At 38.1% G+C, this 25538-nt stretch overlaps 2 protein-coding genes across 4 annotated transcripts in view; one reads left to right on the forward strand and one right to left on the reverse strand.

Annotated features, from left to right (window-relative positions):
• The window catches only part of LOC121378543 (kinetochore protein Nuf2-like), a 98231-nt gene extending 96644 nt beyond the window's left edge, over positions 1-1587 (forward strand). For both annotated transcript variants that reach the window (XM_041506762.1, XM_041506763.1), the window contains one exon: positions 413-1587. In XM_041506762.1, the coding sequence (XP_041362696.1) occupies positions 413-472 (60 nt within the window). In that variant the 3' untranslated portion in view covers positions 473-1587. The remainder of the gene's footprint in view (positions 1-412) is intronic.
• Positions 1588-2491: 904 nt separating this feature from the next.
• The window catches only part of LOC121379379 (coiled-coil domain-containing protein 57-like), a 28415-nt gene continuing 5368 nt past the window's right edge, over positions 2492-25538 (reverse strand). For both annotated transcript variants that reach the window (XM_041507970.1, XM_041507969.1), the window contains exons 6-22: positions 24142-24230; positions 23354-23511; positions 22165-22239; positions 21687-21887; positions 19974-20132; positions 18661-18823; positions 17338-17472; positions 13538-13691; positions 12741-12932; positions 12390-12490; positions 10579-10779; positions 9631-9690; positions 8780-9017; positions 7458-7609; positions 6306-6441; positions 4626-4802; positions 2492-2868 (exon numbers count right to left, since the gene is read on the reverse strand). In XM_041507970.1, the coding sequence (XP_041363904.1) occupies positions 2654-2868; positions 4626-4802; positions 6306-6441; positions 7458-7609; positions 8780-9017; positions 9631-9690; positions 10579-10779; positions 12390-12490; positions 12741-12932; positions 13538-13691; positions 17338-17472; positions 18661-18823; positions 19974-20132; positions 21687-21887; positions 22165-22239; positions 23354-23511; positions 24142-24230 (2606 nt within the window). In that variant the 3' untranslated portion in view covers positions 2492-2653. The remainder of the gene's footprint in view (positions 2869-4625; positions 4803-6305; positions 6442-7457; positions 7610-8779; positions 9018-9630; positions 9691-10578; positions 10780-12389; positions 12491-12740; positions 12933-13537; positions 13692-17337; positions 17473-18660; positions 18824-19973; positions 20133-21686; positions 21888-22164; positions 22240-23353; positions 23512-24141; positions 24231-25538) is intronic.

Here is a 25538-nt window from a genome sequence, read left to right on the forward strand (position 1 = left end):
TAAACAATAAACTCACTTGTGGTTACTAAAACCAGGGACCTAAGTCAATAAACTCTCACTTGTGGTTACTAAAACCAGGGACCTAAGTCAATAAACTCTCACTTGTGGTTACTAAAACCAGGGACCTAAGTCAATAAACTCTCACTTGTGGTTACTAAAACCAGGGACCTAAGTCAATAAACTCTCACTTGTGGTTACTAAAACCAGGGACCTAAGTCAATAAACTCTCACTTGTTACTAAAACCAGAGGCCTAAGTCAATAAACTCTCACGACAAGTGCAGTGTAAAAAAGACTTCAAAGATGATGCCATGTTTCTTAAGAGTGCTTTGTGAATTAGCTTTATAAAGAACTTGCTGAACATGATAAGAATTCCTTTGTGTATAGTCTTCCATTTGTTTGTTTCTTTCTCAGTTGGACGAATTTCATGTTGGACTTGGGAGAGGTTTGGAAAACGTTTTGAAGAGAGACTAGTATGTGACTTGTGACAGTAGCATGGAAACAGTTTAGATTGAGTATAAGCTGTGATGGATTGTTGCCACAGTAGAGGTTTTTCCTGTTCCACTGTGCCTGCAAATACAATTGATGCACAGATGAAAGTATCAGCCGATGCAGGAAGTTTCTAGAAAAGGAGTGCAACTTAAAGAAAAAACATCACCTACAGATTCCAAGTGCACTATTATTATGCATTTACTATGTGACTGTCTATGCTAGAAATACCAAGCCAACCTCGATATTACACCAACACTTAGTTTTAGGGGGGGGGGGGGGGGGGGTGCTCACACACCCTTTATATCTGCACCTGGATAGTGAGTATATTCATTTGCTGCCAGGAATCCCCATTTAAAGGAACATACCTTAGTTTTTAAACACTAAGGCATATTTTTGACGGTTAGAGCCATTTTTGATAACTGAAATCATACTTTACTTAGATTTTATTGTTTAGATTGTCCATTTTTGTACATTCGAAGTGTTTTTGGTCATCCTGGTGTTTTTAATATCACAAAATGCATTTCTCATATTTTTTTAAAAAGTACATGCATCTGAGAGGTAAGTTATGGAGTCTGAGTTTTAGTCTACTTTTAGAGGGTATTTCACCATTTCAAAGTCACAGACTGATGTTTCACTTTGTTGTAACTTTATCCAAATGTGTTACAGATTTGTAGATTAACTAAACTTAGTGTTAATTTTCATGGGCTGAAGCTAGGGTATGTCCCTTTAATCGGCAGTCTGTCTGGTACTCTGTTACCAACTTTGAACAGCAACATCTGTTTACTAAACTCTAAATGGTGTATAGACATGTTTACAATAAACAGTAAGTCCGGTACACATATAAGTTTGTCCAGTATACGTATTGGATAGGTGTTCAATACATTGACCTTGCTGTATTTTTTGCCAGGTGTCTTTCTTATACAGGTTTATTTGAAAGCACTATTTGAACTATAGAAGTACATTTTTCGTCTTTGGTCTATTCCTGTTTTAGACTTCGTCAGAACATCTCTATCATCTTCCTTCTTTCTCTCCGTCTCACTTCTTATTCTAATAATCCTTTGTCTAATTTATAACAGTCAATAAATTTCTAAAAAACATCCAAATATTGTTATTTGTTATGTGATGCACAACAAAAGTGTTTTACCACTCTAATTTTGTAGATGTGATATCCAGTTATTAGCTTACTGACTATGACCTGTAAAATCCTGTGTAATGATGTGATATCCAGTTATTAGCTTACTGACTGACCTGTAAAATCCTGTGTAATGATGTGATATCCAGTTATTAGCTTACTGACTATGACCTGTAAAATCCTGTGTAATGATGTGATATCCAGTTATTAGCTTACTGACTATGACCTGTAAAATCCTGTGTAATGATGTGATATCCAGTTATTAGCTTACTGACTATGACCTGTAAAATCCTGTTTAATGATGTGACATCCAGTTATTAGCTTACTGACTATGACCTGTAAAATCCTGTGTAATGAAGTGCATGTACAAGACTTGCTGCTAATGACCGTAGCAATGGTCGGGGTCTTCACAAACCTATTGGCTACTTCACAAACCTATTGGCTACTGGTATAAAGTTTAAAGCATTTTACCACTGCGCTACATCCCGCATCTAGGTATATATGCAGGGGTCAATATTTCACAATCTTAGGTAACCACAAGTTGATTCATATGATTTTTAGCTAGGTAAACAATTGTTTGGTTAGGTGAATTATATTTACTTCACCAATGGAGAACAATTTTAACTGTTGATGTGCTGTGTATTATGTGTCTAGAACCCTATAGAATACATTCATTTTTGGAATGCATGAATAAATTTCAGATGATCCTTAAGTTTCTGACGTTGAATTTTAGAACATAACCATTAACCACATAACCAACTGATGTTTGAAGTCGTGTATCCGAAACGTGAACAAAACAATGGTTCAAGTTAAATAGTTTCTCTGCCAGCTCAAAGTATTTAATCATCTATCATAACAAAACAGCAGTCTCGTATTTATAATAATTTACTTCAATATAGCATATGTTACAAGTCTGTACGTCTTCACTAGACAATTTACTCAATACTGGTTTCGTTAGTCTCTGTAATGGAATGTCACCTCAGTATTACTGTGCTAGGTTTGGACGGAATGTTTTAGGAATCAGAATGTTGTCACTTTATCGAGGCATCATCTCGTGCATTATAGTTCCTCACATGTAGTCTATCGGGGCCTTTTCTAATGTATTTCCCGGCAGTCCGGGGAGAAAACCTCTTTTCTGGGTTGGATCTTGCAGCTAGTTCAGTCTTTGTTCCTGACACCAACCATTCAGCAGAACTTCTTGACTGCTCTACTGATTTATTTGCTCTTGGTGAAAGCTCTCCATTACCTGAAGTTAAAAACAATATATATAATTAGTACACTGGTTTCATTCAGTGGAATGGTAGACTCCAAATGAATGTGCACCTCGGAGAATAACACCAACTGACGGCCATGTAATGTGTAGCACATACCTCATCTCTGTTGGGATTCGGTACTTGTGTCTCGTCTCTGTTGGGATTCAGTATGATGTACATGTGTCTCGCATGTGTAGTACATGTTTACCCAACTGAAGCCATGTTCCTAGCCAGGAACGACATCATGTTCCTATTCAGGATGCTTAGCATTCCGTCAATTCCATAAAATTGAACAAACTTTCCACACAAAGTAAGTTATGTTATTTAATTAAACGTTTGTTAATCATAATATAAACCAAATTGTTTTATGTGCATATTCAGAGCAAGCTGTTGTAGCGCATGCCTGTCCTGGGCACAAGTACCGGTTCATCCGCCCAGGACAGGAAATAATATAGAAAGGTGGTATGTAATAAATACAAAACCAGACACCAGTTGTTTTGCCATGTCATTTATTGGACTCGTTTATAGTATGCAAGATTTATACCACTCAATTTAGCAGACTGCCCTACTTCAGTGAGGTGTCCTGGGTGCAACAAGATTTGGAAAAACTGACCTGTCCTACTGTGAGGTGTAACCAGACTTGGACTGACCTGTCCTACCTCTGTGAGGTGTCCTGGGTGTAACCAGACTACCTATGACCTGTCCTACCTCTGTGAGGTGTCCTGGGTGTAACCAGACTACCTATGACCTGTCCTACCTCTGTGAGGTGTCCTGGGTGTAACCAGACTAACTGTGATCTAACTAACTACTAGATATTATCTATAAGACTGTCCTACTTCAGTGAGGTGTCCTGGGTGCAACACAATTTGGAAAAACTGACCTGTCCTACTGTGAGGTGTAACCAGACTGACTGTGACATGTCCTACCTCTGTGATGTGTCCTGGGTGTAACCAGACTGACTGTGACATGTCCTACCTCTGTGAGGTGTCCTGGGTGTGACCTGTCCTACCTCTGTGAGATGTCCTGGGTGTAACCAGACTTGGACTACCTGTGACCTGTCCTACCTCTGTGAGGTGTCCTGGGTGTAACCAGACTGACCTGTCCTACCTCTGTGAGATGTCCTGGGTGTAATGAGATTAACTGTGACCTGTCCTACCTCAGAGGTGTCCTGGGTGTAACCAGACTGTGACCTGTCCTACCTCTGTGAGGTGTCCTGGGTGTAACCAGACTAACTGACCTGTCCTACCTTTGTGAGGTGCCTGTGTGTAATGAGACTAACTGTGACCTGTCCTACCTCTGTGAGGTGTCTTGGATGTAACCAGACTAACTGTGACCTGTCCTACATCTGTGAGGTGTCCTGGGTGTAACCAGACTGTGACCTGTCCTACCTATGTGAGATGTCCTGAGTGTAACCAGACTGTGACCTGTCCTACCTCTGTGAGATGTCATGGGTGTAACCAGACTGTGACTGTGACCTGTCCTACCTCTGTGAGGTGTCCTGGGTGTAACCAGACAAACTGACCTGTCCTACCTCTGAGAGGTGTCCTGGGTGTAACCAGACTGTGACTGTGACCTGTTCTACCTCTGTGAGGTGTCCTGGGTGTAACCAGACTAGGACTGTGACCTGTCTTGGGTGTAACCAGACTGTGACCTGTCCTACCTATGTGAGGTGACCTGGGTGTAACCAGACTGTGACTTGTTCTACCTCTTTGAGGTGTCCAGGGTGTAACCAGACTGTGACTTGTCCTACCTCTGTGAGGTGTCCTGGGTGTAACCAGACTTGGACTGGGCCTCTCATCTAACATCTTCCACACTTCCTGCAGTGACTCGGCCCCCAGGGAAGACCACACCGGATTGTCAAGTGGAACGTCATCCGAGTTTTCTGTCTCATTCATAGACCTTTGAGTTGAGTGCAAACTTGTATATTCTGAATGAGAATACATTAAATATATATATTTGAAGTAAGTATTTGTTAAAAAATCCTCCAGTTTTAAAATGTTAAAGACCACAAACTACAGATTTTCTTAGGACCCATGCTAATAACATTCAACAGTCAGGACTTGAGACTTTAGCAGTCTCTAGCTCAGTCACTAGAGTGCTTGTCTGAGGTGCTCGAGTCAGGAGGATCAAAACTCTTTGATGGACCCATTCTCCGAGTTTTTTGCAGACCCAACCAGTGCCCCATGACTGGTATATCAAAGGCTGTGGTATAAAAAGTGCATATAAAAGACCCCTTGTTGTTGATGGAAAAATGTAGTCGCTTCCTCCCCCCCCAACTTGCTTTATTTGTTTTATTTAATGTCCAAGAGAGCACATTGATTTACTAATCATCGGCTATTGGATGTCAAACATTTGGTAATTTGAACATATAGTCTTAGAGGAAACCTGCAACATTTTTTCATAAGGAGCAAGGAATCTTTTATGTGCACCATCCCACAGACAGACTAGCACATACCACGGTCTTTGATATACCAGTCGTGGTGCACTGGATGGAACGAGAAATAGCCCAATGGGCCCACTGGTGGGAATCGATCCTAGACCGACCACACACCAAGTGAGTGCTTTGCCACTGGGCTACGTCCCGAGGCCCTGCTTGGATGATGGATGAAGAGACAACTGTTAACCTCTTTACTGGATCAGGTCTGTTAACTGTTATATGTAACCCAGCAATTCACAAATACTGGATGTATCCAATTCATTGTGCAGTTAAACAACAACTGTTAACCTCTTTACTGGATCAGGTCTGTTAACTGTTATATGTAACCCAGCAATTCACAAATACTGGATGTATCCAATTCATTGTGCAGTTAAACAACAACTGTTAACCTCTTTACTGGATCAGGTCTGTTAACTGTTATATGTAACCCAGCAATTCACAAATACTGGATGTATCCAATTCATTGTGCAGTTAAACAACAACTGTTAACCTCTTTACTGGATCAGGTCTGTTAACTGTTATATGTAACCCAGCAATTCACAAATACTGGATGTATCCAATTCATTGTGCAGTTAAACAACAACTGTTAACCTCTTTACTGGATCAGGTCTGTTAACTGTTATATGTAACCCAGCAATTCACAAATACTGGATGTATCCAGTTCATTGTGCAGTTAACCAACAACTGCAATACATTTTAACAAACCAGTAAAACATAACATCAAGCTTGCCAAATTCCAACACCCACACATCCAGTTCAGAAAGTTTTTAGTAAATGTCCGTGATAACAGTTAAAAGATGTAATGTGTACATTAATATGGCATATGCTTATAAAAAACTTTTTATGTCTAGATCACAGTAAAGTCTAACTGCTGTTTGTATGGTGCTGTGACGAATGTTAAATGTCCAGACTTGTGAAAGCCTAAGTCAAGACGAAAAGTTTTATTAGCATCATTAGACTTGACAAATGTCCACGTAACCAAAATGAACCAACCTGGTCTGATCTCAAGAGATGCGTTTGGAAACGTCTGTGGTGGAGACTGCTGTGGTGGAGACTGCAATTGTTTGTCAGTTGATTCCGACACTTTCATCTCAAACTGACCGGGGAATCTCTGTGCGTACTGGAGCTCCTGTGAATTTAAACATGAATAAGGCAGGGTTTTACGGATTGTCAGACTTGCAATACACTGAGTGTACACTTCTCAGCAGATAACACTCAGTGCCATGAACCATTTCAATTGTTATTTACGAAAACACTGGTGACAAGAGCTCTATGAAGACTGTAGTTAGTTGAATAAAATATTTCTCAGGACAAATCAAGGCTTGGAATTGATTGGGGAAGACGTCTTGGCTAATGCTGCTTGAAATGCACAGTTTGCTTCCTAATAAGCAGATCCACAAGCAGTTTGTGCTTTCTTATTTTTAAATATTTAAGATATATCCAGACTTTTCAAGAGTGATAAAAAAAATCAGAAGCTTGTATCTATGTTTGTCTCAAGCCTTCTACATTGTTGTTATTACACGCCTCATAAGGAGTCTACCGTAAATATGTTAATAGTTAGATCGGACAACTCATAAAGTTATTCATTCTTATCTTTTTTTATTCTATCATTTACAGACTAATTTCTCAGGTCATAGGGTTTAACGTGCACATTCAGAGCAAGCTGTTATAGCGCACGCCTGTCATGGGTGCAGGTGTCAGCCCATGCCGGCTCTTCCATCCAGGACAGGATTACTAATTTCTCATTTCATTTCAACTTATTTTCGTGCTTATATCCAATTAAGGTTCAAGCACACTGTCCTGAGCGCACACCTCAGCTATCTGGACTATCTGTCCAGGACAGTGGGTTAGTTATTAATTGTTAGTGAGAGAGAAGAGAGTCTAGTGGTCTTACACCTACCCACTGAGTCGATAAACCTCGCTCTGAGCTGGTACTGAGCTGCAAACCCAGTACCTACCAGCCTGTAGTCCGATGGCTTAACGACGATGCCACCAAGGACTAATTTCTCAAACTACATCTCAGTTTCTAACATTTGCTTCCAAATTAACATCTGAGAAGCCAAGACTGCTTCCCAATTAACCAAATCAATTTAATTATATACCAGTACTGGGGAAATCACTGATCCATGCACTGCCAGAATCTACCTGTTTAGTAAGCTGATACTGTAACTTCTCCAGCTGGTTCAGTTTGTTAAGAAATTCTTTAGACAAAGGTTGGGTGCTTTTCTGAATTGATGAATCTGGCAACATTGGTCTCAGTTTGTCCATTCTGGGAGGCCCAGCCTGGGGAGGGACACCTATAAAATAGAAAGAATAAAGATGCATATTGAAATAACAAATATAAATACATGATTTTAGCTGTGGTTATGCATTCTGCACCCCCCCCCCCCCACACACACACACACACCCAAAAAGAAAGGTTTGTATATGATGAAATCGCTTTATAATGGATTTGCCAAAATTGCAAAAATGTCAAACGTATGTCATCTGTCTGGTTAGACAAATCAGTTAATAGCAATAATAATGGAATCTGGTGAATATATTTCCCAATGACTTTTGAAACAAACAAAATTGAAACCAAATGGTGTCTATTTAATTGTTTTAATTTTCTTCCACTATTTGTGACTTGACAACAAAGTACCCTTTAGAGCACCTTGTTAGCCAGGATCTGATCAGACACCATGTTAGCCAGGATCTGATCAGACACTTTGTTAGCCAGGATCTGATCAGACACCATGTTAGCCAGGATCTGATCAGACACCTTATTAGCCAGGATCTGATCAGACACCTTGTTAGCCAGGATCTGATCAGACACTTTGTTAGCCAGGATCTGATCACACCTTGTTAGCCAGGATCTGATCAGACACCTTGTTAGCCAGGATCTGATCAGACACCTTGTTAGCCAGGATCTGATCAGACACTTTGTTAGCCAGGATCTGATCAGACACTTTGTTAGCCAGGATCTGAGTAGACACTTTGTTCGCCAGGATCTGATCAGACACCAAGTTAGCCAGGATCTGATCAGACACCTTGTTAGCCAGGATCTGATCAGACACCTTGTTAGCCAGGATCTGATCAGACACTTTGTTAGCCAGGATCTGACTAGACACCTTGTTAGCCAGGATCTGATCAGACACCATGTTAGCCAGGATCTGATCAGATACCATGTTAGCCAGGATCTGATCAGACACTTTGTTAGCCAGGATCTGATTAGACACTTTGTTAGCCAGGATCTGATCAGGCACCATGTTAGACAGGATCTGATCAGACACTTTGTTAGCCAGGATCTGATTAGACACCTTGTTAGCCAGGATCTGATCAGACACCATGTTAGACAGGATCTGATTAGACACCTTGTTAGACAGGATCTGATTAGACACCCTGTTAGACGGGATCCGATTAGACATCTTGTTAGATGGGATCCAATTAGACACCTTGTTTGACATAATGTGATCAGACTAAGTCACCTGCTTCCTTGAGCTGTGCGCGGAGTCTGTTTCCCATCTCGATGAGCTGCTGCTTGTCACGGGCTAACTGTGCGATCTGCCGGGCTGCATTCCTCAACTTGTGCTGCAGCTCTTCGATAGCGGCGTTAGTCGTGAGTCCTTGACCTCGGTTCACCTCCGTGGGGACACAGTCGCCTAGCAACGTTGGTTTGGTGCGAAATCGTAACAGTTCATCCTCCAGCTGTTGAATCATCAATTCCTGCAAGAAAATAAATAAAATACAGAAATATAATATGAAAAATTAAAAGGTCTTTTTTATATTAATTTTTTCTAATGCAGTTCAATCTCGTTGGCTCAAACCCCGCCGGTGCTTGAGAAAGCCTTCGACCCATCGGGTAGTTCAACCTAATGATTAGGTCAACATTGTATAAGTTTAACTCGGGACTTTGTTTTTGGTACGAGTGTTGCGGTGTATTCGACCCAACAAGATTCTACTGTATTTCATTTTACTTTAATTTATTACACTTATTTTATTGTCTCTTTTCTTTTAATTTTTTTTTGGGGGGGGGGGGGGGGGGGGGGGGGGGGGGGGGGGTCACAAGCCTATTCCAACATTTATCCTTAATATCAACTTGGTCAAAGCTTTATTTCAATCAGAATTTAATCTCATTTGATATGGTTGAAATTGATCCAAGAAAGAAGCCAAACTCTTTTTTAATGATGTACTGTCATATGTTAGTAAAAATGCTTCTTGATCTCATGTTAACACATTATTAGGTGCATAATATTTAACCAAAATGTAACGATGATATTATTTTGCATATCACTAGAACATGAAATCTACACTGTACAAAAAAACATTAACTTTATACCTGAGCACCAAAGTTGGCTGCAGGACGTTTTTCAGCCAAATCTACCTTCAAAGATGATACCTGAAAAACATTTTAACAAACATTTGCTACACTATTCATAGTTATAACATTCCTATATTCATAAAATAAACAACAGGGTAAAACCAGAGGGTAAAACCAGAGGGTAAAACCAGTGGGTAAAACCAGAGGGTAAAAAAACAGTGGGTAAAACCAGTGGGTAAAACCAGAGGGTAAAACCGGTATGGCTCCATACCCAAATGTTTTGCACATTATATTTTTTTTAAGTTAACCTGTTGACAAAATTAATGACTTATCGTTACTGTATGATTTTCTTAACCATAACCCTAAACTTCACCCATTTTCTTTCTGGGGAGGACCCCCATACCCTGTGAACAGTGTTGCATTCATTTCCATAGCGCCATATCCAGAAATTTCTTTCTGGCAGAAACACTGAATAAGAATCATAATGATTATAATAATTGCTCTTAAAGCATGTCAGTGATGTACAGAAAAAACATGATTCAGTTTTCCAGAAAAATAATTCCTTTGTGGACATACTTGTTACAAGTAATAAATGTAATAATCCAATATACATATATTTATCATATATTAGCTAGCATATCCAGTGTAATCAAATTATGTGATATTTTTCAGATCACATACTTTCAGAATTTGATAACTTTGGAAATTAGATGTAAATTAATCGAGATCACGACACTACGTTTACACAAACGTACTAGGGTGACACTCCATAACTTCATAGTCATCAAACAAAAACATTTCAATAGCAACTTTACACTGAAAGTTGTCCAGCATTCAGAAAACAAAAAATGTTAAGCACCAGTTTATTCTATTGTATCTAAAATGACGTCATTCGAGTTATATGGGGGCTTTTCCCCATGCCTGCTTTCAACTTTCTAAACTGTATAACTAATTACTAACACTGACCTCATTTCTAAGGGCTGTCACCTCCATATTTCTCTCAAGGCTAGCACGATAATATTCATCAGCCTCCTTGCGTGTTTCCATCAGCTGAAGTTCGAGGTCGGAAATCTGTTGACGTAGACTGGCTGATTCTGCCTGGTGACGCCGACCAGCAGCGTTCACTTCGTACTGGAGCTGGTCGATCTCTATCTGCTTCTCTCTCGGCTACAACAATAGAACAACACGTTAAACTAAAACAGTAAAACCATACACCCAGGGATTGTTTTGTTCACATATCACTCATTTGTGCATTAAATTTAGGACATTATTGGTATTGATGGGTTATGCAAAAACGAAATGGATTACCAGAATTTGTTTTTTTTATTACCCCAATTTTCAATTATTTCAGGCTTATACATATATTTTTACTGTATACTTAATAATTATTATTTCTGTCTGTTTCTCTCTTAGATACTGTAAACCGTATTAATATTGCGACGTGTTTTTTTCGCGAATGTATACCTTAGCGCATGTTCGCGACGTGTAAATTTCGCGAACGACCGTTGACAGCTAAAAAAAAAAAAGTGGATAAAGACAGCTCACTGTAATTGTTATAAAGTTACTGTCTGTAAATCAATATTCTGTTATCCTACATCAAGCAATTGTGCCTGGTACAGAGTCTATAGAGGGGATTAGGCCCTACCCACCTCACCTGTATTAGAATCACAACTCACAGCTTCAGTTGTTAACTGTTAACACCCTTTGGTAGATAAAACAATAAACGATTAGTCGCCATCGATTGAAGTTAAATAAAACAATTAACGATTAGTCGCCATCAAGGAGAGCTTGTGTATAGGCTGTGCCTGTTGAGTGAATATTTTTGTGATTTTTATTCTCAATAAAATATTTCAAAACAAAACAAATTACTTTAAGCACACTTCAAACTGGAAAATAGTGCGTGCGTATAAATTTCGCGACATAAGGTTGGACGCGAACGACGCAAAATTTATACGCACGCATTTGTTTCACGGTTTACAGTATATGGGGATATATCTGTCGTATGGCACTCTCCTGAGCTGTGACGGGTTGGTGAACCCATCAGTTTTCTCATCCCAGCCAGTGTCCCACTAACAGTATATCAAAGGATGTGGAATGTGCTGTCCTATATGGGAAATTGCATATAAAGTAAGAGCAGCAGTGCCCTCTCAGTATTTAGACTATGTCAAGGGTCAAAATAATCAAATGTTAAACCCTAAGAATATATAGTAACTGTTTAAAACTGTTGTGGTGTCTTAAATGAACATTCCTTTTTTTTCTTTCGCTTGGTTATAAAAACAGACAAACATTCTTGGAGTATTGCCAAAGCAATACGTGTCAACTACCTGGCTCTACAAATGTTTGACATGTATCTTTTAAGTTCAAGGGCCATAACTCTTGTCAAATATGGATAAATTCCACGAGCCTATGAACAGATGATGGGAGACGAAACCTATAGTCCTCTCCAGTTGGACCAGTAGGGGACCAAGTAGCATAGCTGCAGAATGTGAAAATCATATACTAGATATTATTGGCTTCTCTTCTAACTGGCTGTAAGATTACATTTTAAAAATATTTTATCATTTTGATCAGGAGATATTAACTTAAAATAGTTATCAATTCATTATAATAAAGCAGTATATTGAGTTTAAAAAATCATGGCAACCACTAGCATCCACTGCCATAATTGACATAATCTTATCTTCGAGAAAAACACAGGTCTTAAGTGGGTTTAACATCTTATCAGCAAATATTATCTAATCAGCATAGTCCACGTGTGTGTGAAGTCAAGTACTCACCTGTTTGGATAACTGGTTTCCTGTACTCTCCAGGTGTTGTATTCGCACCTGTTGTCTTTTCACCAAGGCAGAAAGCTCCACTTTTTCACTTCGTAGTGAACCTGGAGATAACAAGAGCACCCACAATGTAGTTTAAAATATGCTGAAATGTTGATACACAAATATTCTAATGTTCTATGGGCAAGAGAAGCAATCAGGGGTGGGACTTGGTGAACTGTGAAAAAGAGGAAATCTAGAGGGGTCCCATCCATGGCAATTCACTTACACCACATGAGCTACTCTTTTCAGTTGACATCATGGGATCATTCGCAAGCATCTAACCACATAGTGTTTCTTTTGTCGGTGTCTTACCTATTGCATCATTAAGTGATTTGATGTAATCTCTAATTCCACTGTCCTGAACCTCCTTTATCAAAGCCTCATTATCAGAATGAGGCTCTGGAAGAAGTCGGCCATGTTTTTTCACAATCTCTAACTGACTTTCCAACTGTCTATTTCTCTTTTTAAGTTTTCTTAGTTCCTTTTCCATGGCAGAAACATAATCTGAAATAAAAAAAGATAATAAAGAATAAATACAACTGTATATTTTCATTTAGTTGCTATATGACACTGACATATTTTATTTATTATTATGCAGAATGGGTATATAGACTCCCCAAAAACTGGTACCCCAACATTTTAATATTAGGTGTTTTAAAGGACTATTCGAATAGGTTTTGTTTCCACCTATTAAAAAAATATTATTGTAAAAAGCAGAAATGAAAGTAAACAAGCTAAAGCAATACATGTCCCCTACCGAACCTAAGAATCTTTTTGTATTTTTTAAGTGCAAGGTCCATAACTCCATCAAAAATGGTTAAATCACCCTGAAAGTCAAACCTGATCTGTAACAGCACAAAATTTCAGCTGAATATTTCAAGACATTCTAAAAAAAAATCTGTAAAACTATATGTGGGAGAGACAGATGGACACACAGACAGACAGATGGACAGATGGATGGAGATGAAACTTATAGTCCTCTCCGGTTGGACCGGTAGTTGACTAAAAATTGGTTATACATACCCCAAAAAACTACCAAAGCTAAATTTGTGAGTGACAATATGTATGAATGACTGCTCTCTTAAAAAGGTTAAGACGGCTAAACGTACCTTGATCTCTGTTAGTGTTGAGATCCAGTTTTGAAGGTATCTCATGTCCAAGCAGTTCCATCTGTTGACGCATCTGTCGAATGACCTCACGTAGATTCTGATTCTGTTCAAACAACTCGTCTGTGTTGCTGTCATACTTATCAGCTGCAGAAAGCTAAATCATAAAACATCTCAGTTACAGGCAGTAAAATTACATTATTTTTAAATTTAAGATTTAACCTTCTGAATACTGCAGGCAAGATATCTCACCCGACATCATGCCAGTCAACATACTGTACACTATATACAGTACATTCCCTAATTCATATTTTCTGCCATTTTGCACATGACACTCACAGGAAACAAACCGGCCTCTGTGGCATTGTGGTTAGGCCATCGGTCAACAGGCTGGTAGGTACTGGGTTCGGATCCCAGTCGAGGCATGGGATTTTTAATCCAGATACTGACTCCAAACCCTGAGTGAGTGCTCCGCAAGGCTCAATGGGTAGGTGTAAACCACTTGCACCGACCAGTGATCCATAACTGGTTCAACAAAGGCCATGGTTTGTGCTATCCTGCCTGTGGGAAGCGCAAATAAAAGATCCCTTGCTGCTAATCGGAAAGAGTAGCCCATGAAGTGGCGACAGCGGGTTTCCTCTCAAAATCTGTGTGGTCCTTAACCATATGTCTGACGCCATATAACCGTAACTAAAATGTGTTGAGTGCGTGGTTAAATAAAACATTTCTTTCTTTTTTCTCACTGGAAACAATTATATAAAAGGAAACAAGACAACTCAGTTTTCTGTATCTTAAGTTTTTTGTGGTTTTTGTCAAAAATTAATCCAGTAGTCTAAAGGTTAAGGCATAAAACTAAATTAATGTTTTTGCTTTGAAATATTTTTAAGGATATTTAAAACTAGGTTACTCAGATAAATTTGTTCAATATATTTTCATTTGTTCTTTGCAATGTATCATCGTTATTAATTGAAAATATGTTTTAATGATTTGTTATAAAAAAAACCCAACATGTATTGAGATTATCATTAATAGATACAATAAAGACACATTTCATCGATCTCAGACTTACAATTCATCAGACATGGACATGAATAATCAAACTTAAAGGAAAGGTGTAGGCTGGCTCTAATGCCAAATTAAACAAATATGGAGCCTAAAATGAAGAATGATGCAATAAAATGTTTAATATGTTAACGGGTTTAGGATTAATTGACAATATTAACACGGTTTCTATTTTACGCGCATGGATAAAATAACTACGCGAAAAGCCGCGTGCATTGGCTGTGACGTAGCACGTGAACAGCCAGCCAGTAAACAATATGTGAAACCATGTGCTTTTTGATAGATTTGTTTACATTAGCGCTTTGATCAATGGCTTACCAACCGTTTATGTTTGAGCCCGAACGTTCCGAACATGATAGTGAGTCGGACTTCGACATAGGATTATCTTCAGGCGATGAATTGGAAGAAAATGTCGAAAATATTGCGCGATTGGGAAACCGAGATTGGTGTTTGTGTGGCAACTGCAGACCAATGGACACGGTAAAAGAAAGTATCTGTTGTTTAGAAGTACCGGTAGACCAAATCGGCGACAAAATGCAAACCACCAACTTGCAGTGCATTCTAGAACATTATGATTTCCCGATTATATGTTTGTATCCAGAAGTGCTCAGGACAGCCCTCGTAGCCAGAGCCGACATACGACGCGATGACTACACAGAACCAGTACCAAATAGGTATGTAGCTTACTATGTTCCGTACCACAGGGAACGCCCTTTTTCATACTATACAATTTACTACAAGTTATTTATTTCTGAACCGATTGGTTTGTAAATTTGCACACAAAAATAGTTTAAAAAAAATTGTTATTTCTAAAACGCTTTTACCTTCCTTCTTAGGTCAAACCAAACAGCAATTACTGAATTAGCCCCATTTTTGTTTTAAATTCAAATTTTGGTACATTTCCTTGAAAATTATTAAAATGTGGTCGATTTATGTAATCTTTTATTACTTAAAGACTAAATATGTGCTTTACATACATTTTTATATACTAATTTATTGTGAAACATCTATATTGACCTTGTAACACCGGAGCCTGGCGATCTCGCCCCGTGTCGATCTCGCCCCGGGGCGACTTCGCCAGGACTTATTTTCATCGTTAGGCGAGTTATCATACATATTAGACTTGCTAGAAGACATATATTACAACATATATTATAGTATATATCTACTGTCATTATCAGCATGTTTTTGTGCCAAAACTACAGGGTTATACCACTTATACTACTAGTTTTGTGTTGGGACACGCTGTGGCGAGATCGCCATATTTACTTCCGTGTTGCATGTCTGTTTAGCGAAGTCGCCAGTACATTATAACTCAACAATATTCAAGTTACAAGCTGTTTTATGTTTACTTCATTAAGTAAATACATGTGCAGTAGTCATGTTTTGATTTTCTTGTTGTAAAATGTAATACATTGGTAGTTTACATTTCTGACGATTTCACTTGCAAGCCGGGGCGAGATCGCCAGGATTTTCCAACGGAGCCTGGCGATCTCGCCCCGTGTCGATTTTGTTTTTTCTTGTTTAAGTTTACAGTTTATTATAATAAATACACGTAAAGTACACATTTATGGTTTGTTTCATCATGTAATGTAACATTTTTTAAGTTTACATTTCTTATTATTTCACTTTTTCAGGCTGTGGCGAGATCGTCAGGATTTTCTCAGTGTAGCATTTTTATGTTGGTGAAGTTGTCACACGTTACTACGCAACTATTTGTCATAAGTGCACACTTTGATGTTCAATTTGGTATAATAAATATATGAACAAGACAACATTCATTTATTGTTTTGTTTTTATTGAACAGAACAGAGTGTTTTGTGACAACATAGTTCTTTCGCCGAAGATTATGTACCCATATATACTTTGGTACGTTTTCTCTCTCGCCTGTATCGAGTAATACCCAATGCCTTTGACCCTTCTTGAGTCATTACTACAGTTGACAGCTGCACAAAGGACCATTTTCCATTCATAGAAACGCGATTTCTCGCGAACAAAGATGTAATAACAATTAACTTAATCGATGATAAGAGCTTCCATTATGCAGCCATTACGTGTTTTCCCCACATGGCTGTTTCACCTGTGACGTCACGCATGACTGTTGTAGTGTTACAAAAAGAAGAGTTCCGTTTTTTACTTTCGTACACGGTTGAGCTCGTTTTTAAATATAAATATATTTTTTTTTAATTTATATATAATTTTCCCTTATACTTTGTAAGGCTATGAATCCATTTTATATGAAGCCCTGTACGCTCCAGTACCCCTTTAATGTAGAACTAAGCATAAAAATTGAGGCCGCCAGAAAAGAAAAACCTGGAGCCTATTTCACAAAACATTGTAGCTTTACGCCTGGTACTAGCAGTTATACGCTTACATGAGTTTGGCATGCATTTCACGTAGACAAAGGAAAATGAAATAATTGTATTTCAGACTATATTTGGTATATTTTTAATAGTAATAAGAGTTGTTGTTTAATCATAGATTTATGTTTATGTGCAAAACTAGGCTTACAATGTTTTGTGACATTGGACCCTGTATTTAGTTTTTACGACTTCAAGACAAGAAAAACAAAGATAAGATAAAAAATTAAATAAAACTTGGAAATAACTGATGGTTGGGTGGGAGGTTTTAGAAGTGAAGTTAATTAGTAATTAACTTTGTAATACCGGTACCATAAGCTATGTGAGTATGACTCCAATGAATCAATTACTAAAAATCTATGAAATACAAGAGAAAGTTACACTGAGATTCTTATCCAGTGGAATGTTATGTTCCTTCAGGGTTGCCATGGCAACATTCTTGTCTCTCTGAAGTGCCCGTATGTACATATCACGCTGTTCCAGCTCACGGTCTTTCTCTTTCAAAGTTGCTAATGCCTGCACAAACATGAAAAGACAAGGAATACTGTTGTGCATATATTCAATTATGGTTCAAGCATTATGTCACGGGCACTGGTATCTTACCAATCCAGGAGTGGGGTTAATGGTTAATTTACCAGTTCGCAGCTAGGGGTTTTTTTTAATGCATTTTTCAACAGAAAGAGCTCCCCTGCAGCCCCTCGCCCCCAAAAAGTGAATCAGTCTTTCTCCCCACCCAAAAAGTGAGTCAGTCTTTCTCCCCACCCGAATAAGATGCATGAATCCACTCACGCAGACTGATCCTGCAATCCAGTGCACCTCAGAGCAAATTTAACAACTGGTGTAACAAAGGTCGTGGTATGTGGTATCCTGTCTGTGGAATGATGCATATAAAAGATCCCTTGCTGCTAATCGAAAAGAGTAGCCCATGAAGTGGCGTCAGTGGGTTTCCTCTATATATATGTGTGGTCCTTAACCATATGTCTGATGCCATATAATCATAAATAAAATATGTTGAGTGTGTCGTTAAATAAAACATTTCCTTCCTTCTCTGAGCAAATTTATCACTACCGGGTAAGCATGATATAACAGTTTAATGTCATTTTAATAGTTTTTGACAGTATATCCTACATGTAATCTCATTTCTGGCTATGTCGAAGTATCATCACAGAAGTATGAAATATAGTAGTGTACATTTCTGACATAAGTTTCTCTATTTACAATCTAAACTAATTTCATCTCTGGTCTTGACAAAGCATCATTATGTAATTATTATTATTATTATACGGCATGATATAAAGTAATTGGTTAAAAATATCTTAGTACATATCAAAGTGGGACGTAACATTTTGTGATGACAAAACTACAACCTTACAGGAACGTCAACCAAACAAGTTGAGCTATATAAATTAAGACAGATTATAGGTAATAAATAGGATATTAAACTCGCTACCATTTCGTATCATGTTTATGTCCCTTGTGAAATAATTTTCATCAAGAGGTACATAAACATGATACAAAATAGAAGCTTGTTTAATATCGTATAAGTAAATTAAGTTTTTGACATACTTTAAAAACATTTACGTTCCCTGTTCACCTCATCTCTGGCCTTGGTCAACTGTTTGATGAGTTCCTCTGAGTTTGAGCATGAAATAAAGTAATGTATGTTTTTGACATACTTTAAATATATTTACGTTCCCTACTCACCTCATCTCTGGCCTGGGTTAACTGTTTGATGAGTTCCTCCGACTTCTCATACTGTGACCGCTCACAATCCTCATATCGGTTCTGCCAATCAAGCGCCAGCTGAACTTTGCCACGTTCCAGCGCTGCTTCGCGCTCTGCTGCCTGCACCAGTTCTCTCTGGTACCTGAACACAAACATCAAATGAGTTTAAAACAAAGGTCAAACAATGATGGCCTCGGTTATTACTCTGCGGCCTGCACCAGTTCTCTCTGGTATTTGAACACAAACATCAAATGAGTTTAAAACAAAGGTCAAACAAAGATGGCCTATCAATGATGGCCTCAGTTATTAATCTGCGGCCTGCACCAGTTCTCTCTGGTAACTGAACACAAACATCAAATGAGTTTAAAACAAAGGTCAAACAAAGATCGCCTATCAATGATGGCCTCAGTTATTACTCTGCAGCCTGCACCAGTTCTCTCTGGTACCTGAACACAAACAAGTTTAAAATAAAAGGTCAAACAATGATGGCCTCAATTATTACTCTGCGGCCTGGATCCACCGAGGTGGTTCGATCCTGCGATGGAAGCACCTCATGCGAGCACTCAACCGACTGAGCTAAATCCCTCCCCAATTTTAAAACAAAGGTCAAACAATGATGGCCTCAGTTATTAATTACTTGAACACTGAATGCTGTAGAAATAATAAGTAACCAAATTAACAAGACACTTATCTTATTATTAACAATTACATTTCTTACATGTTTAGGACACCGACTGACAAAGGAGATTTTGCTTTCAAATTTTTTATTAGAAACAAGTTTGTTAATGAACTGAAAATTGATCAGCAACCGTTATGTAGCATTTTAGAATTGTGTAGCCATTTGTGAAGCTTACATGGGAAATTGTGATGCAATACTGAACAAAATGTTCTCTAGTTATTTAGGAAACAAACCCCATGACAGGGCTATGGAAACTGTGAGAACAACCATTTCATTTGTGCATTGCTCATGTATATCTAACTTTGCATGAACTATATTTGGTTTGCACATTAAATTTAGGACATCATCTACATGGACATAATGAGTTATGACAAAAGGAAATGGGTTACCTGAATTTGCTTTAATGTAAGCCATAAATGTGTTATACACATTTTTAATTATTGGAGGTCTGACCGGGGGTCGATCCTATGACCCATCTGACCTCAGTTGAGTACGCTAACCACCCTATCTTGAAATCACAGTGGATTTCCCACAGTCTAAGATGTGTTATTCACTTCATTTCAGACACATTAATTAACATTACTGTTGCTTCGAATTACTCATTCATTATCACCTCTCAATATCTAGTTTCTTCTGCTGTAAGTCGGCCTTCAGTTTGCCGTTGATATCTTTGTACTGTTCCAGCTGAACATCGGTAGAAACCTGACTCCGAGAAATATCCGCCACGTGCTTGTCCCACTTCTCTTTCAGTTCCAAGATTTCATTTTTCAGTCTGAAATAAAAATAACTAAATGTGCAATAATTTTACAACCTAAAAGGCCACATAGATAAGAGTGTGATAATACACCAATGAATCGATCCATCATATTCTCACTCCAGCCAGTGCACCACGACTGGTACATCAAAGGCTGTGGTATGTGCTATCCAGTCTATGGGATGGTGCATATAAAAGATCCCTTGTTGCTAATCAAAAAGAGTAGCCCATGAAGTGGCGACAGTGGGTTATCTCCCTCAATATCTGTGTGGTCCTTAAAATGTGTTGAGTGTGTCATTAAATAAACCATTTCCTTCCTTCCATCCATCACGATATTACTGCTTACGATACGATGTATGATACCCTTGTTTGTGTATCTATTCCTATTTTTACCATGTATCAATTTCTATATTAATTCCATATTCATTTACCAACACCAATTTGTGTGTTATTTCCTTCATAAAAGATAGCTGACAGAGAATATGTGCCTGCGTATGATGTCTTTGATGTGGCATTTTTACATTAAAACTGTTTAATCAGTGTTTTACTTTTATCAGATTTATTTCTTACTATTAAATCATGTCATCTAAGCTTCAAATTCTTGTTTTACGGGGAAAACATAATGAATCAAATACCTATCATATCGTGAGCTATGTATCGTATCATGAGATGGGTATACCCCTATACCTAGGACAGTGATCATGAGAAGTAAACGCTGTATACTATGGTACTGAGAAAGGATTAATATCTGTGGTTCACATTGTAACATCATTTCATGATGGGAACACTAACAGTTTTCATTACATACAGATGGACCAAAATTTACAATTTGAATCGGGATTCAGTTGTTCAAAGCATTGTTAAATTAACCCTGGGTTAGTCTAATATGTTCCATTTAATAAAAAAAATTTACAAATGCAAAATAAACTTTAGATTTGATTATGAATGAATACTTTTGGTTGTCAAGTCTCAATATCATATTTTCAATTATTATTTGTACTGATTCAGTTCTTGGTTCTGAAAAAAAAAATTAAGCTAACTAACTTTTGAACAATCGGCTCCATGTATTTATTTAAATCCACAATGAAAGAATTATTTTGAATACTGTTGAGTTCCAATTTGATTGATTAATGCTAGGCAATGCCTGCCACTTGGAACATTCAACAGTTGTGTCGTTAAGCTTAGGTTTTACCAATTACAGGAATTACCAATTTGTTTTAAGTCTACCAATAGGGGGAGGCGGCATATAGCCCAGTGGTAAAGCACTCGTTTGATGCGTAGTCTGTTTGAGATCGATCCCCGCCGGTGGGTCCATCGGGCTATTTCTCGCTCCAGCCAGTGCACGACTATTATATCCTGTCTATGGGATGATGCATATAAAAGATCCCTTGCTACTAATGGAAAAATGTAATGGGTTTCTTTTCTTAGAATGTATATCAAAATTATCAAATATTTGACATTCAATAGCCGATGATTAATAAATTAATGTGCTCTAGTGGTGTCATTAAACAAAATACCAATGCGCGAAAATGTTTCTATCATGGTGTAAAGTCAACCAGCAATAACACCAACTTGTGTATCTGCATGTCTCTGTTCTTGACTAAGTCCTCGTTGGTCCACTGTAGTTGTCTCAGCTCTATCTGCCGGTCTTCCAGCTGTGATTGCAGCTCCCTGATCGAGTTCTGCAATGTCTGCTCCCTCTCACTGTACGCGTCTTTCAGAGAGGCAAGTGATGCCTCCTTCTCTTTCACAGCTCTGTCAATTTCTGCATGTCTGAAAAACACGATGTTAAGAATTCTCTAAGTAAAGGAAGACTATCATGGACTCGAAGTTTAGTTTTTTTTCTTATACTCAATAATAATTAATTGAAATTATATGCACTTGGGGTACTATATATTTTCCTCAGCAATTAATTAATCGACTCAAAAATGGAGAAATAATTTATATTCCATAATAATAATAATCCAGTCTTTTATTTGTGTATGGCTATTACATATTTTAACAAACTGGCATCTTGTATGTGCACTAATAAACTATATATATGTCTCACTTTCTTTGAAAGTCTTGCTGCATTCTCTTCATGACTGTTTCTGTTTGCTGAAGTTTGTTTTCAAGTTCACTGATCCTGAAACATATCACAAAATAATTTCATTCTTAACATACTCTGAACATTTAGTCAACAAAAAACAAAAAAACCCACTATACATGGAAGTTGAAACATTAAACTATCTTAATTTATAGATTTTCTTACATTATGACTGGCTGATAAAAAAATTTAAAAAGCAAGTGAAAGGTGCAAAAATAAACAAATAAATGTAAAAGGTAAAACATGTTTTGCCAAACAAAATCAATTACAGGTAGAATTAAAAATGTCTACAAATATTCCACAATATTTTCAGAAAATTTCCAATTGTGTTATTATTCTAACCTATTTAAGACACTGCTATTATGTTTCATTTGTTATAATATAATATACAGTAAAACCTCTCTAAACTGGACCTCTGTAAAATGGAATTTCATCAAAATCAGATTTATTTTCAGTCCCTTATTGAAAAGTCAGAACATAACTTCTCTAAATCGGATACCCCTTAAAAACCAGATTTGTTTTACTTGATTACGTGGGTGTCTGGTTTAGGGGGGTTTCACTATACAATGTTAATTTTCATCATTGGGTCTGTTCAATATCTGACAAACTAATGACTCTTATGGGATTTTTTGGGTGGAATGTAGCTCAGTGTCAGAGAGCTCGTTTGAGGTGTGACGGGTAGCAGACCTGATTACCTGGCATGGATTTGGGTTTCCCCAGTCCAACCAGTGCCACATGAATAACATGTTAGATTACCCACTCTTCTTTTGAATACAGAATAAAAACAATGACAGCTTTATGACATAGGTTATTGGATTTATCTTGTTCAGGACGAATGGGGACTTCTGCTCGGCAAACCTCACAGAGTTCCTAATCCTTATCTTCCCAGGCTAAAGCTGACAAACTTTCTAAATAGTGTCATTAATCTGTTACTCTTGAGGCAGAATGTAGCCTAGTGGCAAAAGGCTGTGGTATGTGGGGTGGTGCATGTGAAAGATTCCTTGCTACTAATGGAAAAATGTAGTGGACTTCCTCTCTAAGACTCTATGCCAAAATTACCAAATGTTTGACATTCAATAGCAGATGATTAATAAATCATTGTACTCTAGTGGTGTCGTTAAACAAAACAAACTTGAATTGTTACTCTGTGTACCTGGCGTCTTTCATGGACGTTGTATCAGCCAACTCCCACTCTTTCTCTTTGACTAGTTTCTCCAGCGCTCTCTGACTGTGCTCAACTTTGTTGTATTCTTTACTGTGTTTCTGCTGGGCCGACTTCATCATTTCCAGCTCTTTAGCCAGGAGCTTTGCCTTTGTAAGAATAAAATTAAGTAGTGTAAGTAGATTAACAAGTAATCTGAGAATACCGCTAAAAAAAATAATATATGTCCCCTACCAGGCCTAACAAATGTTCCATATCTCCAAAATTCAAGGGTCAAAAATGGGCAAATCCCCATGAAAGTAAAATTTTATGTGTAACTCAACATGATAAAGCTATACACAAAATTTCAGCTCAAGATCTTGAGGCATTGCCACAAAAACAGTCAGGAAAACTATAAGTGGGACAGATGAACAGGCAGATGGACAAACAGACAGAATCAAAACCTATGGTCCCCTCTGGTTGGAACAGTAGGGGACTTAAAAACATTACCAAGCATGCTCAGTATCTAATATCTTACATTATTAATGAATCGGGGGCCTAATTCACAAAGGTCTCTTAGGCTCTGCTACACAACAATGCATCCTCTTTGTAAGACATTTAGCGAGATACACATGTAGCAAAGTTGCGAGAGTTTAGTGAATTAGGCCCCTGGTATCTTGAATGTGTTTTTGGCCAACATAGCCTCTTTTAAGTATTAAAATTACAATATACTTTAATTTCTTGCTTAAAGTATGAATATATGCATGTTCAATGTTTCTTCACTAAATATAAATACTTACTTTTAGCTCATATTCTAAAACCTTGGCACTCATGTCATCGAGTTTTACTCTGAACTCATGTTCTCTCTTTCTCATCGCCTCATCAAATCCTGGAATAGAACTAACTTTCATCAAGCATCAAAACCAGTTGAGGCATGGGATTTTTAATCCAGATACCGACTCCTAACCCTGAGCGAGTGCTCCGCAAGGCTCAATGGGTAGGTGTAAACCACTTGCACCGACCAGTGATCCCTAACTGGTTCAACAAAGGCCATGGTTTGTGCTATCCTGCCTGTGGGAAGCGCAAATAAAAGATCCCTTGCTGCTAATCGGAAAGAGTAGCCCATGTAGTGGCGACAGCGGGTTTCCTCTCAAAATCTGTGTGGTCCTTAACCATATGTCTGACGCCATATAACCGTAAATAAAATGTATTGAGTGCGTAATTAAATAAAACATTTCTTTCTTTCAAGCATCAAAAATAATATTGATGTAGTGACCTAGCAATCATATAATATATAAATTAGATCAACACTAAAGATCATTTAATTAGTGAATTAATGACGGACTAAAACATTCACCAGAACAGCATACAAAGGAAAGGAATATTATATTTATGGCACCTCAAAACATTTTAACCTCTGGTTATTTAATATCTAATATGTGGTTATTTTGATATTTTGTCTAGGTACCTTAGCTACTACATAGGTTACTCACAATGAAAAGCAGAAAAGGATATCTTGTATGCATGTCGTCTAATATACCTGTGATGGGGATATGGATGGGACAAGAAAAAACTTGACAGGGACTCAGAGGATAACCAGTTAACCGAGGGTGATTGATATTATCAACATCATACCTCAGGTTATCACTGAGAAACACCCCCACCCAACCCCCAGTACGTCTAGCTGTCAAATACATGACACTGCCCTCATACCTCAGGTTATCACTAAGAACTCCCCATCCCACCCCCCAGTACTTCTAGCTGTCAAATACATGACACTGTCCTCATACATCAGGTTATCACTAAGAAACACCCCCACCCCACCCCCCAGTACTTCTAGCTGTCAAATACATGACACTGCCCTCATACATCAGGTTATCACTGAGAAACACCCCGACACCACCCCCCAGTACTTCTAGCTGTCAAATACATGACACTGCCCTCATACATCAGGTTATCACTGAGAAACACCCCCACCCCACCCCCCAGTACTTCTAGCTGTCAAATACATGACACTGTCCTCATACCTCAGGTTATCACTGAGAAACACCCCCACCCCACCCCCCAGTACTTCTAGCTGTCAAATACATGACACTGCCCTCATACCTCAGGTTATCACTGAGAAACACCCCGACACCACCCCCCAGTACTTCTAGCTGTCACATGACACTGCCCTCATACATCAGGTTATCACTGA

This window comes from Gigantopelta aegis, chromosome 8, assembly GCF_016097555.1.
Source record: "Gigantopelta aegis isolate Gae_Host chromosome 8, Gae_host_genome, whole genome shotgun sequence".
Taxonomy (NCBI): Eukaryota; Metazoa; Mollusca; class Gastropoda; order Neomphalida; family Peltospiridae; genus Gigantopelta; species Gigantopelta aegis.